Source organism: Triplophysa rosa, linkage group LG15 (genome assembly GCF_024868665.1).
Source record: "Triplophysa rosa linkage group LG15, Trosa_1v2, whole genome shotgun sequence".
Classification (NCBI taxonomy): domain Eukaryota; kingdom Metazoa; phylum Chordata; class Actinopteri; order Cypriniformes; family Nemacheilidae; genus Triplophysa; species Triplophysa rosa.
In genome coordinates this window covers 18792824-18809392 of record NC_079904.1, presented here as the reverse complement: position 1 = coordinate 18809392, position 16569 = coordinate 18792824, and the positions used below count along the sequence as shown (strand labels likewise).

At 37.0% G+C, this 16569-nt stretch overlaps 2 protein-coding genes across 2 annotated transcripts; both read right to left on the bottom strand.

Annotated features, from left to right (window-relative positions):
* Positions 1 to 1609: 1609 nt before the first annotated feature.
* kcnk13b (potassium channel, subfamily K, member 13b) lies at positions 1610 to 4273 on the bottom strand. The gene is made up of 2 exons (XM_057353335.1): positions 3931 to 4273; positions 1610 to 2532 (listed from the first exon to the last, which is right to left on the bottom strand). Exons 1-2 carry the CDS (start codon positions 4271 to 4273, stop codon positions 1610 to 1612), a joined length of 1266 nt encoding a protein of 421 aa, XP_057209318.1.
* A 6840-nt stretch (positions 4274 to 11113) lies between these two features.
* tmem30ab (transmembrane protein 30Ab) lies at positions 11114 to 15176 on the bottom strand. The gene is made up of 7 exons (XM_057353067.1): positions 14711 to 15176; positions 14446 to 14565; positions 13845 to 13952; positions 13272 to 13359; positions 13031 to 13177; positions 12750 to 12956; positions 11114 to 12078 (listed from the first exon to the last, which is right to left on the bottom strand). The coding sequence occupies exons 1-7, from the start codon at positions 14954 to 14956 to the stop codon at positions 11885 to 11887; spliced, it is 1110 nt and encodes a 369-aa protein (XP_057209050.1). The 5' UTR covers positions 14957 to 15176; the 3' UTR covers positions 11114 to 11884.
* Positions 15177 to 16569: the final 1393 nt, after the last annotated feature.

Here is a 16569-nt window from a genome sequence, read left to right as displayed (position 1 = left end):
GTGGCGGCGTATGACATTAATTTAGCACCAGGCGGCGCTATTTAACGCCTGGCGGCGTTAAGAAATCGGCGTTTTAATCAAAAGCACGCAATTGTGAACCTGTTAGCTTTCGATAGAAATATGACCCAAACGGCTTTCCATACGAAATATGACACAAACGGCTTTCCATAAGACAACGGCGCAAAAGGCGGCGCTTTTCAAGCGCCTTACAACGCCGTTAAATACGACATTATGGACGACTTTTCTCGCGGTTTTTACGGCGTTTCGAATCGCAACGCCGTATTTTACGGAGTAAACACTGTTGAAAACGCCGTCAAAAACGGCGTTCGGATATAAACGCGTTTAATCTATGGCGTAATTGTGACACCATCGGCTTGCCACACTGAATCCTTACCTGTCTTGATGTCTTGTTTTTCTAGTCCAGCCGTTTTTCTAGTCCAGTCAAAGTTTTGTGGAGTTAAGTTTTGTTATAGGCTACTGTCCTCTTGTTTTTTGCCCCCTCTTGGGAAGTCTTTTGTTTCAGTCTTGCATTTGTGATATTCTTGTTCTAACCCCATCGTGGGTTTATTTATTTATTTAATAAAGTTTATGTTAATTCGTTAACCGCTGCCTGCGTTTGGGTTCTGCCTTCTCCGTTTCCTGACAAGACACACTCACTCAATAACAAAAACCCTAATTAAGAACAAGACTGGGAGTAAAGATTAGTTTATTAAAGTGTAACAAACGGTAAGGGTTTCATTCACAAATGGTGTTCATCAATTTATAATTAAATTATAAAGTACATACTTCCACAGAATATCTTTCTGTGAGGCAATGAGCGTATGTACTTGTAAATGGGACAGTAATTATGATAAAGATTTGCTTCTATGTACCCAAATGTTCTAGAGTTGACCGAAGAAAACACAAAGCTGAAAATCATGGCAGTATTCATGCAAAGTAGATGTTTAACAATTTTGTTCATTTTATCATTATCCTCTTGTTCTTGTTTGTTTATTGCCAGAGCAATAAATCTCATATTTTTGTGATTAACACCATAAAAAACAATAGCATATTGTAATAAGTGTTGAAGTAAAGACATGAAATTAGAACATGCTCACTAATAAATAAATTAATGTACATTTGTTTGATTGTACATTAAAACACTACAAGTTTCCAATGGCTCAATGTAGGAGCTGGTAGTGTTTGAGATTATAATTATAGCAGGTCAACGAATAAATACACAATAATAACACTGATATATTGTTTGTGTCTCTTTTTTTAAAGTGAGCACATGTAGTGTTTTTATTGAGGTCCTATAGTTATCGTTGAATAACCCTACAGGTAGCAGACTGATTCGGAATAGAACATTTTTACAACATTATCTGTTACTGGATGTTAGTGTTCACTCTGGGTTATTTTCAACCCATAGCTGGGTCTAAAAGGGATGATCCCATATGTTGGGTTAAATTGACCCAGAAAATGTTCACATTTGACCGAACCATGAGTTAAAACAACCCAGCATATTGAGCTAAAAGATTCATTTATATGCCAACAGCTGGGTTTATCCCTTTTTAATCCAACCATGGGTGTAAATCAGCCAGAGCAAAATATAAATGCACAGAGTGCACCTTTAATGCAGCTGAATGGTAGACTTGGTAGATCTATCTACACTTGTCTCTGCCAACCGGTTGTTCATTATTCCCAGCGCACCAACTCCTCCTGAGAACTCATTCCGTGAGCTGGACCCTGACTGGCGAGGATGCCCGTTGGCCATCTCTGACAACTGCTTCTGCATGATTGCCAGGTTAACTTTATTCGCAGCCAGAAAGTCCTTCATGGAGATCATCTCTCCAGACATTCGACGTCCATCGATCTCACTATCATTGACTATATCTGTCTCAATGGAGTTGTCACGCCGGGTTCTCGCGGACCCAGGCACTACCACATTTCTCCGTAGATGGCGGTTCCCTCTGCCTGGGCAGTGGCAAGGAGACTCCAGCCTTTGCAGAAGCCAGTTGAGAAATTGCTTGATAACGATGGAAATGACATTGAACAGAGAGTAGATGCAACACACCCCTGTTAGTATGAATAGGAAGTTTCCAACCCTGTAAGCGGCCTGAGCCTTATACATCTCACGTTGGTTGCTCACCATGTCGCCGAAGCCAATGGTGCTAAAAGCCACAAAACAGAAATAGAGGGAATCCAGATACCCCCAGCCCTCAGCTGAGGAATACATTGCAGACGCGCAGCAAGAAACTAAGATGGCGGCGACTCCTAAGATGAGCATTACGCAGTATACTGAAGGTTTCCAGCCAGCCAAGCTGTCTGTATGCCGTTCTCTGCTGCTGATGGATGGACGCCGGCAGCTTTGAGTTGGCCCTGCTTTACGCTGTTCTCTGCATTCATGGCAGAATTTCAGGACGAATGCAATCACAGTGATGACACGTTCCAGGAAGAGGTTAAAGAACAAAATTGTGGCAGCGCAACCAATGAGGCCATAAAAGATCAGGAATATCTTCCCTGCAATAGTGACAGGTGTTGTCATCCCAAAACCTGAACCACCAACAAAGACACAAAAAACACAGATTATCAGAAACACAATATAAGTTACAGGTTAGTTAAGAGACGACTGCTTAAAAAATATTATTTCTGTCCTCTGAGGAGTTTAAAAGAAAATAAATACCGAATTACATTTTGTTAAATATTTCATTCACACTGAAAGGGCAAACCTTGAAAAAGACATAGAAAGGCACTATACAATACAAATTTGTTTAAAAAACGAAAGTCATGCAGGTTTGAAATAATATCAAGGTATGTGAGTATTTTTAAGCGCAAGCTATTTCTTAACCAGTGCCATCAGTATTTTTGTATTAAATACTGTAACTGTACAGTCATTACTAATATTTGTGCTTGTCAGTCAGTTTTTTTCTAAACGGTTACACTTATCTGATAGTCATCAAAACACATATTGAAATGTGCTGCCCAACTCATAAAAACAATTCAACCATCAGTTGTAGAATTGATCACAATAGCTAAATCATATTGCTGCAGCCTGGTTGAGGCTAATTGAAAGCTGAGCCTTAATTGTTTTTTAATGAGCTACATGTGGTCAAATCCCACATCCCTGGCTCCAATCAATTCCACCATTTCACCATTCATTTTATCCTCTCAAACCACTAAATAGGTTGCTCTTGTTGATGGCAGCCTTATGTAAACAGTTTTTCTTTTTTCTTTCACCCATTTACATCCCTCATAATCCTTTAGCCACAAGAATATCACGACTTGGGGCTTTGCAGACTTTTTCAGCAGTGATTTTTATAAGGAATTCACTTAGTTTTAATAAGTTTTTCTACTCTTTTATTCCTTCTCAGTATCCACAGCTTGTATTTTACCAGCAGCTGATCTGAAAATGAATTTATAGACCTGCTTTTAGATGAAACATATATAGATATGATAGATATTCAATCAATGTTTTATCTTATTAAAACATATAAAGAAAATGAAAAAAGAGAATTAGGTTATCCCTGCCATTTTTTTCAGATCCGATGAATATAATATTAAGAGCCTATAGCAGTTATTATAATTGTGATAGTTTTATTGGTTAAAAAGAAATTATGTTGTAGCCTAATGTTAAAATAGTTTCGCTTTCCGAGACAACTTTTCCACGCATTTGAAATGTAAAAAATATCACACATTGTTTCCATTGTTTATGAAATCACTTAAATCAAATGGTTAGTGTGTGAATTAAACAACATCTCATTTGTAAACGTCAGTAAATCAATAGCTAAACAAAATTAGCCTGTATGGTTTCAAATTCTGTTAATGTCATATAAATGTTAGGAGGAACCTGTTGCGCACTTTGCGACATACCTGATACCTCAGCTAACAAGAATTTCATTTTCTTTATTTTGTCTAAACAAGTACTTCTTGCCAACATTTCGCGCATCTTACCTATGGTTGACACCACAGTCCCGACAAAATAAAAAGCCCCGGTAAAATCCCATCGAGGTCTGGTTGAGTCCACACGAATACCGGCCATGTTGGCCTCCTCATAGTTCCTCAAGAAGTTCTTCAGGTCGTCTTGACTAAGGTTGTACTTCTGGGTGAACTGTTCGATCCTCTGAGCCCATCTATCTTTGGCAAGCGACTCTTTCGGATGCTCCAAGGCTGAAAACACCGCCGCTCCACATAACAGGTAGATGATGATCAGCAAAGCCAGCATGAGAAATCTTGCATTGTCTTCATTTAAGGGACCGATGCTGTTGCAGCAGCACCCACCCCGGCAAGCCATCATTTCACAGGAATGTTAAAGGAACAAATGCACGTTAAACTCCACCACATTGTCTCCAGTTCATGATGGATCATTTATCTTTTCTGTTCAGTCGCGAAACCTACTCTGGACATACCAAGCGTCCTATACTAAAATAGATGGGAATTTTTCTACTTGAAATTTCTAATTTCTTCTGGAAAACATATCTTAATTTGTGATTTTTCTTTCCAGTATCGTAGTGGGCTGTCCGACCCCAACCTTTCCAAGAGCGTGCGTACATCTGCTCAGTGTATAACTTGGCGTCAGAGGTCTTCAGTCCGAAGTCCGAAAGTGTTCTAGACTGTCGTGTTGGCATGAACATTAGGAATGTTTACAATATTTGATCCGATTACACTCTTTGGGAATACATTTTTTTGCGATCAATAGCGCATGACCTTTTGGATCTGGTTGGGAAATTTTCAGCATTTACTCTGGGATGTCCAGAAGAGCCTTCTGCAAATGTCACAGTTTGGACGGGGAAACGAAAATGCATTATGCATTTAGGACAGACGGACAGACAAGACACCGCGTATTTATAGTCCGGTCCTAAACTGTCCGATCGATTAGTTTCACGGAGCTGTGAAGTCTGATGCTTCGCGTTATTTTTAGAAGTTCTAAACGTGCTTGCCCTTAGAAACTTTTCGGGACCTTAAGGACATTGGATAGCTCATTTGTTTTAATAGGTGAGCAGTCATTGGACACATGAATTAAAATGCACAACATCCCCCTCTTTTTCTTTGATATATTTAAAGCTCTTTATTTGTGCACCCTTGACGCATTAGTTCTACAATGAGGGTGGCAGCACTGCACACATTTAAGTTCAGTATTTTTAACCTCCCAACAGGTAAACTGCATGCTGGATAAAATTGGAGATATGAAAAGCATAAATCTGTTGTCGTTCTCATTTGCTTTTAATATAAAATGTAATGTAAAACTAAAGGGAAACAACATTGAAAGACGGGTTTATGTTGGATCCGGACTTGTAATGCTTCCAGTCCACTGCACACCAGGTCATGGCTCTAACAACTGCAGTTATATTTAGCAAAGTGCAATTGTATATTAGTATAATTCAAATAAATAGACCATAATAAATGACAACGAGCTCTGTTCATACATGAGTATATGGAACAACACAGATGACAAAATATACTGCAAACAATCAGAGATAACTGCATGTACTGTCAAACTGTCTGTAACCATCATTAGTTGCTCAGCTTCCTCTTCAGCTGAGATTGCACAATATCTGGCAAACTGTGTAAATGTCCCAAGCTGTGAAATCTGGTGCCCATGGTAACAAGAACAGGAAATAGCAATACTTTGTACTGCGATAAAGAAAATGGTGACAAATTAAAAGAAAATACATTGATCCAAAAACCCTTCTATTTGCTTTCTGTAAATGCATCCAATTCAGTTAGAGCAAGAACATGTGAAAGTCTTTATATTCAGTACTTGAAAAACAAAATTATAGCACCACCCAGGAGGATACCTCATCATATTGTAGCAATTATAAATAGAGTACAGTGTTCTACATATCATTCTAAAAGGACACATCTCACAGAAAGTTCTATGCTGCATGAAATTCAATATCTTTTCTTTTGTTAGTGTAACTGCCCCTTTGTTTATATTTAAAAATAAAGGAAAAGTTTTTTGCTTTTATACTCGATTCAATACAGTTTCATAGCACTTTAGAAAAAGTACACAACATTTTCCCCTTGATTTTCTGAATACTGTAACACAGTGATCATAGGTAACCATCTTTAAGGCACATCCTGTTTTTTACGAGAAGTTCTTCAGATGTCTATTATTCCTTTGGCCGTGTGCAATATTTAGATGCTGGTCTGTCCTTTGGGCAAGGGCACTATAGAATTCCATCTGATGTTTGAAACCTCAAACTCCCAGGTGAGCGATGACTTTGGTAGGACAGACATCAAACTGACTGTGTAGGGGATGAGGCAGGGCCTAAAAACATCTATTCTACACAAATTCAGCATAAAGGAAACAGCAGTTTAGAGTTGTAAGCAACTTGAGCTACATATCATAAACACGTTTTTATGGTAAAAATTACTTGTTTGGTTCAAAATGTAACTTCCTCATTACAGGTTGATTACCAAATCACTTACAAGGTGTTGTTAATATGTGCTCAAAAATCATGGGTGTTTCCTTTAGAAGTCTTACATCTTATTATGAGCAGCAAGTTATGAGGATGGCACATAAAATAATGAGATCATACACATCTTTTGCGTTATTAGTTTAGGGAATGCCCCTTGGGCGATGTTTAAGGACAATTAGATGTTCCACAAATCGCTACAAATTATTTTTTTATATGTTTATGTAATAAATTGAGTATTTTTTTTCCTTTTGGATGCATGCATTGTATGCGTAAATAGGCTGAGACACAAATGGAATTGCATTTGATCCTGTATTGTAGCATGAAGAAGTGTTCCTAACACAAAATGTATATGCTTTTCATATAAATATTATATTGCTATGTTGTTTTCCACATACTGTAATGTTTGAGCATACCAGTTGTCCTGCAACAACGCATCGGGCAAAATGGCCTCAAAATAAAAGGCATCAGGTGAAACGGAAAATTTTAACCATAGACAGCGCATTGAGTGCTTTGGTCCATACTGCGGTACGTCACCGGCGCCGCCATATTAGGCTATACGTTTTCCTGGATAAAAAGCACAATAACGTTTACGTTTCTTTACAGATTATAATGTTTCACAATCTAGGTGGAGAACAAAAGCGTTTTAGGTTCAGTTACTTGCAATCTCGATTGTTCGACCTGGAAATCAATTTCATAAGGAATTGTGAAATATCCATGAATTGTCCTGTTGTTCAACTCAAAAGCCTCTTAGGTGAAACCATGTTAAGTGATATGTTATGGATTTGCTGACATAAAGCAGATATGCTGAAATTGTATGAAAATGTATTTTATTTAACCCATCAAACAAAACACCTGAGGTAATATCATTTAATTTAGGCTACATGGTATAGAGAAGATGAAATTTTGTCATCATTTGAGATTTCCTTGTTCTGCACGTTGATATAGCACGAGCTCCTCATTCCCATCAAATAACACATATTTATAGTAATAGTAATATAAAATAATAAATATATATACTATAATAGTATAGTAATAAAATGTATTATATATATACTGTATATATATATATATATATATATATATATACATATAAGGAATAAAAACATACAGATACATACAGATATATGCCAAAACATGAAATTACAACAAAAAAAGTAATCATTTACAGATCCTGTTAATGCACTTTGTTATTAAGCTTAAGCCAAACAGACAGTCAAAGCTACTATAATTAATGAAAAGTACTTTGTAGTCTATACAGCGTAGATTATAGGCTAATCATTACATACATTTATTGGGGGGAAAAAATCACATATCCTGACAGCTTTAATTATTTGAATGAAAAATGGTCTTGATGTACGTCCGAATATCTTTTTTAAGAGCCATAAACAAATTTTTAAATCAACGTGTGGTCATTATATCAATATACATAGGTCACTTATCATGGTTTCTTGATATGGTGTGTAGAACGAAAATCTATTGCTCTCATAACAGTTAAAAAAAATCTGGTTTATAATCAGTTCATGTAGCAATAGAAAGTAATAGCTCTTGCAGGAAAAATAAGTTTTATGCAGTTTCAGTAGACTACTGACCTTCCGTTTTCTCTCTGAGGATAGATCAAATGACAGGGTGCTGTGATTGCAGACCTGAAGTTAGACTCAGTTCTTTACTCCAAACAAGGGTCATTAGTCCCTGTTCATTTTTTCTCGCTGTGGTTGTTCTGTGGTGCCCTGCACTGACCATTAAACCTCCAAGATGATACAAACAGTACTGCAAACAACACGGCCTGCAAGTCTTAGTTGTTAGAACAAAGTGCCAGTTACATATGCCTTTATTTAATACTGGGGAAATTTCAGATGTTCTAAGTAGGGATCAATGGTAGTCTTTCAATGTTAAAAATAATATTCATGTCCACATTTCAAAACGCTAAACAGATGTGATTTAAAAAAAAACTGAATAGTATTACAATAGCTAAAAACCTTGGTTTGGTTACTCACAGGTATTAGAATGAAAGGCAGAAATTCAAAATGAAACACAACATCGGAAAACTATTACAAGTCATAATAAAAATGTGTAAGTGGTCACAAGAGGGATATGCGGGTCTCAGATTCTCTGTATATGTTGTCTTTATGGCAACAGTTGAATTCTGATGCCTTTCTCATTACACACAATTTTCATAATTTACTACAAGAGATTTTCGTTCTACACACCATCAAGAAACCATGATATATTTCAAAATAAGTGACCTATAATCTGGAAGTGGTTCTGACACCTTTCTCAGTACTATAACACACAATTTACTATACAGTATATTTCCTCTTCATTAGAACCACAGAAAAGTAACAGATCCATGGATTGTGTTTATGTAGTGAATAAATGTGTGTTCTTGTTGACTCATTCAATATCATCATCCACCGTCAATTTCAAGTTCTGTTCAAATACTCAAGGACATAAATGTGGTCTTGATGGAACTGAATACTGAGGATGCAATAGATGATGAACCAATTTGATGTCCCAGAGTTTAACTCTCTTACCTTGTTTACGCCCAAGAGTTTCCCACTGTAAGCTCAAAACAGCTTGTTTCTCAGTCTGATGGCTTCATGAAAATATGAGTCCATTGCATTCTTAACAGTGAGAAATTGCCATGGACTTCTTGAGGGTTTTTTGTCAGGGTAAAAGACAGGGCCTTTTTATTACAGCTGCTATGCAGTTGCTAAAAACGCAATTTCCACCATGGTCTTAGACGTTTAGAGTGTCTGTTTCACTGAGATAACAGATGTTTTAAGATTCATTCATACACAAACGTGCACTTGTTCACATACATGTTCTCTCTGATACAGAGATTACCCCGGAGGAGACCAGCCCTTTGGCAACTGCTCAGCGTTGCTGTGGGCAACACTGATTGCATGGATGCGTCACATGGATGAGTGGGGCAGAATAGCTAACAAGTCTTACAACAGTACGTGGCAGAAAGGAGCAACACAATCCCAGGAGTCATTCTGCTGTGTTTTCCTTTCCTGCACCCGACACTAGGAACTCACTCACCCAGTTTATAATTCAGCCCTTCAAGCAGTCTTTCTTAAAATGCAACCGTGCAAATTATATACAACTTCTAAGCCATGCTAGAAAGCTACACAATCTCTGAGGTACAAGATCATTAACTGAACTTCTTAAGAAAGTCTGTCAGTAATTTACAAGAGAACGGAGAAGTAACTGAGATGAACAAAGAGTTCCCAGGAACCGTGAGACACAGTGCACATCATTATCTTGGAATTTCATTATAACGAATGGCTCAAAACTGAACGTCTCATACGGTGCTGATGTCGCCCCGGGTCACCTGTGGTTGCAGAGGTGGACTGATGGTGTGAGGGCAGTGAAAGAGGGCACTTGGGTTGGGAAGCTGGTAATTAGTTCAATTCTGATCTACTGTATTTGAGCAGCTGGTTTTTCATGCAGTCTATACACCAACAGAAGGACAGAGCAGATGCTGGTTACGGTGTAATGATGAAGATATTAATAAGAGTGTTCCCTTAAGGTCTGCCTCGGAGGAAGCCAGATGCATAAATTGTCAGATTCACAGCATAACAGATGCCTGCATTTCTGATTCTTTTAAATGAACAGCGTTGAAGTTTATGTTTTAGTTTAAATATTATATGTTGAATACCTTCTGCTGTATTAACCCTCTTTTAGCCTTTTAAAAAAGGACTGTGACATTACCATGGTACAGTGACGGTATCAGATGGTACCATGTTGCTTTGATGTATGGCATGGTAATAAATGTTTACCATATTCATATAACATTGTATAACTTTATACTCAGAAGGTATTTTAAAGAAGACCAAGGTAGTACCCATACTACAACACAAAAATATTACATTCTCATTCAACCACATCCATAATGATTAAATAACTAAGTAATGGAGCAACTGGTCAAATGACAGCAGAAAAAAGAACACTGGGTTCTCTAAGAATTAGGTTTGGAGTTTTAAAACTTTGTATCTTTTCTTCGTCAAAATACAATTGATCTCCAGTGGCAGAAAGAAATTGATTGATAATGGAGCTGTTTAGCGGAGATCACAATTTTCCTGTCATTACCTTCTAGCAAGAATGTTTAGTTTATAATTTAATTACCAGTTATAAGTTACAAAAAGTGGTAGCTGAAGCTGAAGCAAAAATAAAGTCAAATTTATCACTTTACAGAAATAGTTCACCCATACAGTTGTGCTCAAAAGTTTACACACCCTTTGCAGAATCTGAACAAGAAAACTTTGTTAACATTTCTTTAGTGAAATAACTTGCTCAGGGCAGGACTAAATTAAAAAATAACACTTAATTTTCAAAAATCCTTATTTTTCCAAAAGTTTCAGCTTTTTCCAGATTCTGCAAGGGGTGTGTAAACTTTTGAGCACAACTGTATATGAAAATGACATGAGAACTTGAGCAATGATTTTCTCATCCTGATGTTTCAATGAAGCATTCCATGGAACTGAAAATATCATTTTTGTTGTATTTATGAATATTTAACTTTTGCTATGAGCTATGACAATTGTCCTATGGACCAAACCTGTACAAAAAAATCTATTCATGTTCCACAATAAAAACGTGCAAGGACACAATGACAATACCCTCAGATCTTCCTCCTTTGCTATTGCCCTCTGCTGTTTTACAATGCAATTAGCCATTTTTAAAAAGCAGTAGTTATGAAAAATGCTCAAGGATCTCCGTTTATAGACATTTTATTCATCCAACAATAAAGACATTTCCTAAAAACTGACAAAAACTGATAGCTTGTCACATTCTAAAGTGCTTGTTTGTTAGAGGCCTGGCAGACATGCTTAAATCACGTAATAAAAAAGCTATGACAGAAAGAAAGAACAAAGACCGTTTCAATTTAACACAAAACTAAACATTTGGTCCTTGAAAACCATAAAGTACACACACAGTGACGCGTTTTCAAGAGCACAAGCATCTTCAATGCCAGAAATCGTAACAGTCTTCAAAGTTTAGTGGTAGTTAAAATGAATAATGAATAACCTGGCACTGTCGAGTAGCAAACAAAGCTTCAATATTTGCTTTTATATAGGACATAAGTATAATAAAGTTTATAACAGCAAATGTAACAGCTAAAATTAGTCATATATTATGTTGCCCTGTTTTTAACATCACTTTTGCCAAAAGTAAAAGCATCTCCATGAAATACAAATATACATTCATTTACATATACAGCATCTCTCATGGATGTATCTCTCAATAGCACACTGACCTCAGCCATAAATAGATATATCAACGATAGAAACATCTTAGGCAAAAAAGTATGCAGATCTGCATGCTTGAAATGACCCATAAAACAAAAATAAGAGAAAATAAATAAACGGAACATCAAGTGGTCCCTTGCACCTCTAAAGCAATACACTGGGCATGCTATTCAGACACATAGACATTTGAGTTAAAACAGTGGATCTCCACCACGTGATATAATGCATGCAAGCTTAATTAGGAATATCAGAGCTGTTGTTACGATTTCCATATTTGTGATGAATGAAGAGGAGCACCACACCGAGGAAGAAGCAGATTGAGCCCACGGTTATGTACGCGATGCCCAGGAAGGGGTTTTTCCCACCCATCCAGGAGATGGTGCTGAGGATCACGCGCTTTCTGCCGTCGAAGCTGCGGACGGGGTAGTCTGAGTGCAAGTGGTTGAGGAAATTAACTGAATGAAAGACAACTGTTTTTTGCATTTTGTTAGGGTACTTCAAGCTCAAAAAGTGTGCCCACAGGTTTGCTGACAAAACGGGCAAGCTCCTATTTAATTTTGACTGATTTTAAACATCTTCCGGAAGCAAATGCTTACAGTGAAAGACGGTACAGTGTTGAGACAACAGCTAGATAATGGATGGATGGATCTGATAAAGTTGCTGGCAAATTACTGGCAAGATTATTGAGAGTTAATGTTAAGTTTAAGGTACTTTAAACAAATTTCTTACATATCCACTAGCAGAAAGAATATAATTTTAATTTTAGAGTTAGGTTTGTGAAATAACCAGTACTTAACTTTTCAAAAGGGTAGACATACACATAATTTACACAAACATGCTGTTTCTACAGTAGCCCTAAACGGACATGTTTGTCCGTTGCTGTAGCACTTCGAAAAGGAGGGGTGGAGTGAGCCTCACCACTAGATGACGCTAAAATCTTCACATTGCTCCTTTAATAACCTGTCCCTAAATAAAGGCCAAATCCATGAGTTTAAAAACGCTTAACAAAAACGTCTTAAAGTAAACATTAATATTTACTACAACGTACTATATATTAATATACACATGCAGGTCCAAAGAATATGCAGCGTAAGGATACTGTAGGTGACCTCCAGAGTATAATTGCCTCTGGGTAATGTGGGTGTCATGCTGTTTTTCTTCTGAATGATGCGGTAGAGCTTTCTGAAGGTGGGAAGGGCAGCGGTGCGCATCCACACAATGAAATCCTCATTTATGAAGCCGTTGTTTTCTGAGTCTGTGTCCAGTTCATAAACAGGTTTGCCCCAGTTGATTGGCTTTGCTGTGTCTGGAAGATGAAGATTGTTTTAGTTAAGTGTGTAACCAATGACCTAAAATGTCCTATATGTAAAATAACTTTACCTTGAAAAACAGCTGTAAGATTTGGGTTACTGCTGCCAGGGTTTCTGAACTTGACATGCTTGTCTGTCCACCACGCAATTCCTTTTTTGGTTAATGGAATTGGGTTCCTTGTTCCATTGGGATCAATGTAATATAATTCCAATGTGTCTAAAGCAAGTAATAAAACAGTTTAAAATAACATTCCTATGACAACACTCTGGGATGTGTACCAGGATGGCATGTTTTTGGATCCAAGTCTTACCATTAAACATGCTGTTAGCAATAGCTCCACATGGGGCTATAGGCCTGTTTTCACTGGTACGGTATGGCTCACATTCTTTACTTGGTTCCTAAAAACATATAATGTGAACTTCTGTAACATATGGTGTCATTTAACAGTTTGATTTCACTTGTTAAATACATATATTTTGGATTTTTCTAATTCTTTTGCAGTTTTATTATCCTAAATTACATTACAAGTGAAGTTTTCAGAAGTTTTGCATTAATGACAAGGATGGCATGCAAGCTAACATCATCACAGATTTGCTCAACTCATTATTACAGAATCCTAAATATTTCAACAATTGCAGCATCAAATAAAGCATCATAAAATTTTAAAAATTACTTTGAAAATGACTTCCTGTGGCAAAACGTAGGTGAAATGTATTTTGCAATATCACGTAATCAAAGTTACGATGTTACGATGTAGAGATGTTTTAAATTCCAAGTTGCCAATCCCTTCTGTCATACAGCACTTGTGCTGACATGCAGTAGCTTAAAGCATAATTTACTGTCACAAAGTTGATTAACACTCTTGAACTAAAGCTTGTAATACCTTTAGAGAGCCCCCGTCTCCGTTCAGCTGGCTGTCATCTCTGGACTTAACATACCGCCGATGGTTTTGGTAAAAATTTGAGAGGCCGTAGTACATGAAGACATTACTCTGAGAAAACATATTAAAAAGTATTCAAATGTGAACTATGATGGCAGGCCATTCATTCCAGTAATGAAACATCCACTGAAAACTGAAGAATAGAAAAATCTAAATGTTAATGTAAAATATTATCGTTCAAGGGAATTAAAGCTGTTTTAAGCCTATTGTTATGATCATATGTAACAATGATAACAACAAAAAATATTTTATTTCATCAATAGAGAATATGCCATTATAGCAAATAAATTACAATGCAAGTCTGTGGGACAAGGTACACATCGAAATAAACGCTACAATGCACAACGTTTAAACATTGAAAGCCAGATAAGTTAAATTTAGTTTTAAAATTAGATTAGTAAATTGTCCAACTGATTTGCTGACAAATGTCTTGACTTTAGTCAAGTTATTATCTGGTAGTAGTATCACCTGATGCTGTAGATAATTTAACATGTAAGTTACTGAACCCGGAACTAATAAATACTGTAAGAGGGTATATACTCACCTCGAATGGCTGGTCTAAACTGAAGGCAAGGACACATTTGCATGGAGTCGTGTTGTTCCAGCTGTGGTTTATAGAGCAGTTAAAACACGGACTGGACATGTCAGTCCCAGTATAATCGATCTACAAACAAGTGAAACATACATGCTAAACAAACTGTTGCATTACATCCGCGTGCAAAATTGTAAAATGAATACCTCACGGTTCCTTAATAAAGTGTAAGCAAAATTAATTTTAGTAAAATGACGCTAAAACCATAGACTCGGACCTCGAACTCTTTAATATTGTTGGATGTCACATATAGGCAGATTCCTATGGGGATGAAGATGAGGCCGATGACGAAGAAAGCGGGCAGCACTGTCCCCGCGGTTAAGATGGGCTGCCAGGCGGGTAAGCGTTGCTGTTTAAACGCCGTATTGTCGGGCTTTCTGGTCCGTATAGCGGTGTCGCCGAGCCCTGCGGATCCGGAGTGATGCCCGTCTTCCTCTTTCGCGCTGTAGCTGGACGCCATCATAACTTGCTACAAGCTAACAGCTTAAAAAAACTATATTAAAATACACAGATATTCCTTAGCTGTAATTTGGTCGTGGTACGAAATTTAAGTAGAAACACGATTTCTCTGTCTTCTGAAACAGATTATTTCTACTCTACTGCAATGTTCTCCGGTAGTAAAGTTGTCTGTGTTTTGGTTAAGGCGGTGCTAAGGGAAGAGTTATCAAGTGGTATCCGATTCGCGAAAAAGAATCGTTCATTTGAGCAGGTTACCTGATTCAGTTGAACTGAGTCGCAAAGCTTTTGTTGTCAGTGAACTGTAAAGTTTGTTTTGTAAATATAACTATAAAGTAAGAAATATTTTGCGATCAAAATCATACAAAATAAAACAACTGAATTAATCATTTATTCTAAAATTATATTCATCTGGTACGATCACTAATACAGAAGAGCTACTATAAAACTGAATGTGCAGAGACGGAGGTCAGCCTTAATGCTTAGAACTGAATAATGACATTTTAGGTATACCCAAGGGTGCCATTTGTGAATGTCTAGGAAATGCTACAAAGAAACATTTGAATCTTCATTTATGCACTTATTTATTAGTATTCTAAATAGTCAAAGAGAAGACATTCCTCTATTTCTCAGTTTCTGTCTTGTTTTACTTGTAGGCAGTGATCATTCATAAATTGAAAATGAATATTAGATCGATCAGTTTTAAACACTTACATTTCTTGAATAAAATAAACAAAACAACTTGCACTTGACTTGTGTATAGTATATACAGTATATGGCGGATTCAGTTTCAGCAAATGGTTCAAACAAGCTACACAATTTTTACCACAAGATGGCGCAAGACACCAAAGTAAGGATTTGCTGTGGTCAAAATTGTCTCTACAGTTCAACAAATCTCCCATAGAAATGCACATATAGATTTGCCCAGTTTCTCGCAAGGTCTATCATTTTGTGTTTAAACTTTTTTGGTTTCCAATAGCTCTGTCTTAAGAATCTTGAACTCTTCAACTTTGTCCTCCGTTTTAAGCACTTTTTTTAAGTCCTCTTGCTCAGCTTTAAGGTCTGACTTCTCTCATTGCTGTGCTTTATACTGTAAGGTCTTTTCACTTTGGGGTTTTCTTTTATTCTTCTTTGAGTCCATACTCCGAAAGCCTGACCAACTTCATACATGCTGTCAGCTCTGTGATTCCTGGTCTGCCAGCCTGGCAGTCGTCTGCTCACGTTCCTGAGCAAACATGGCTGCATTTATTTGAGCACTACCTCCAACCTTTTGGATAATTCTTCAGTCTTATTTAGCTTTTTTGTTGATAGTCTCAAGAAACTTATTTTTTAATTCTGTAGCTGTTTTCAGGAATCCTGGGACAGCTGGGTGAAAAAAGCTGCCTCTCATTCACCATCAATGCAAATTATTTCTACCACATTAGCTCATTTAGAACTGGCTTTTTGGAAGTTTAAAGCTCACAAATAGTGTTAAAATTGGATAAACAAACAGACAGATACATGTTTGATCTTTTTCTCTAAATGACTGTCTATGTCATATAGTCTAATCCACATGGAAGGGTTAAGAATACATTTGAGAGTGCTGAATAAACTAGATAGGCCTACTAAACTAATCTCTTT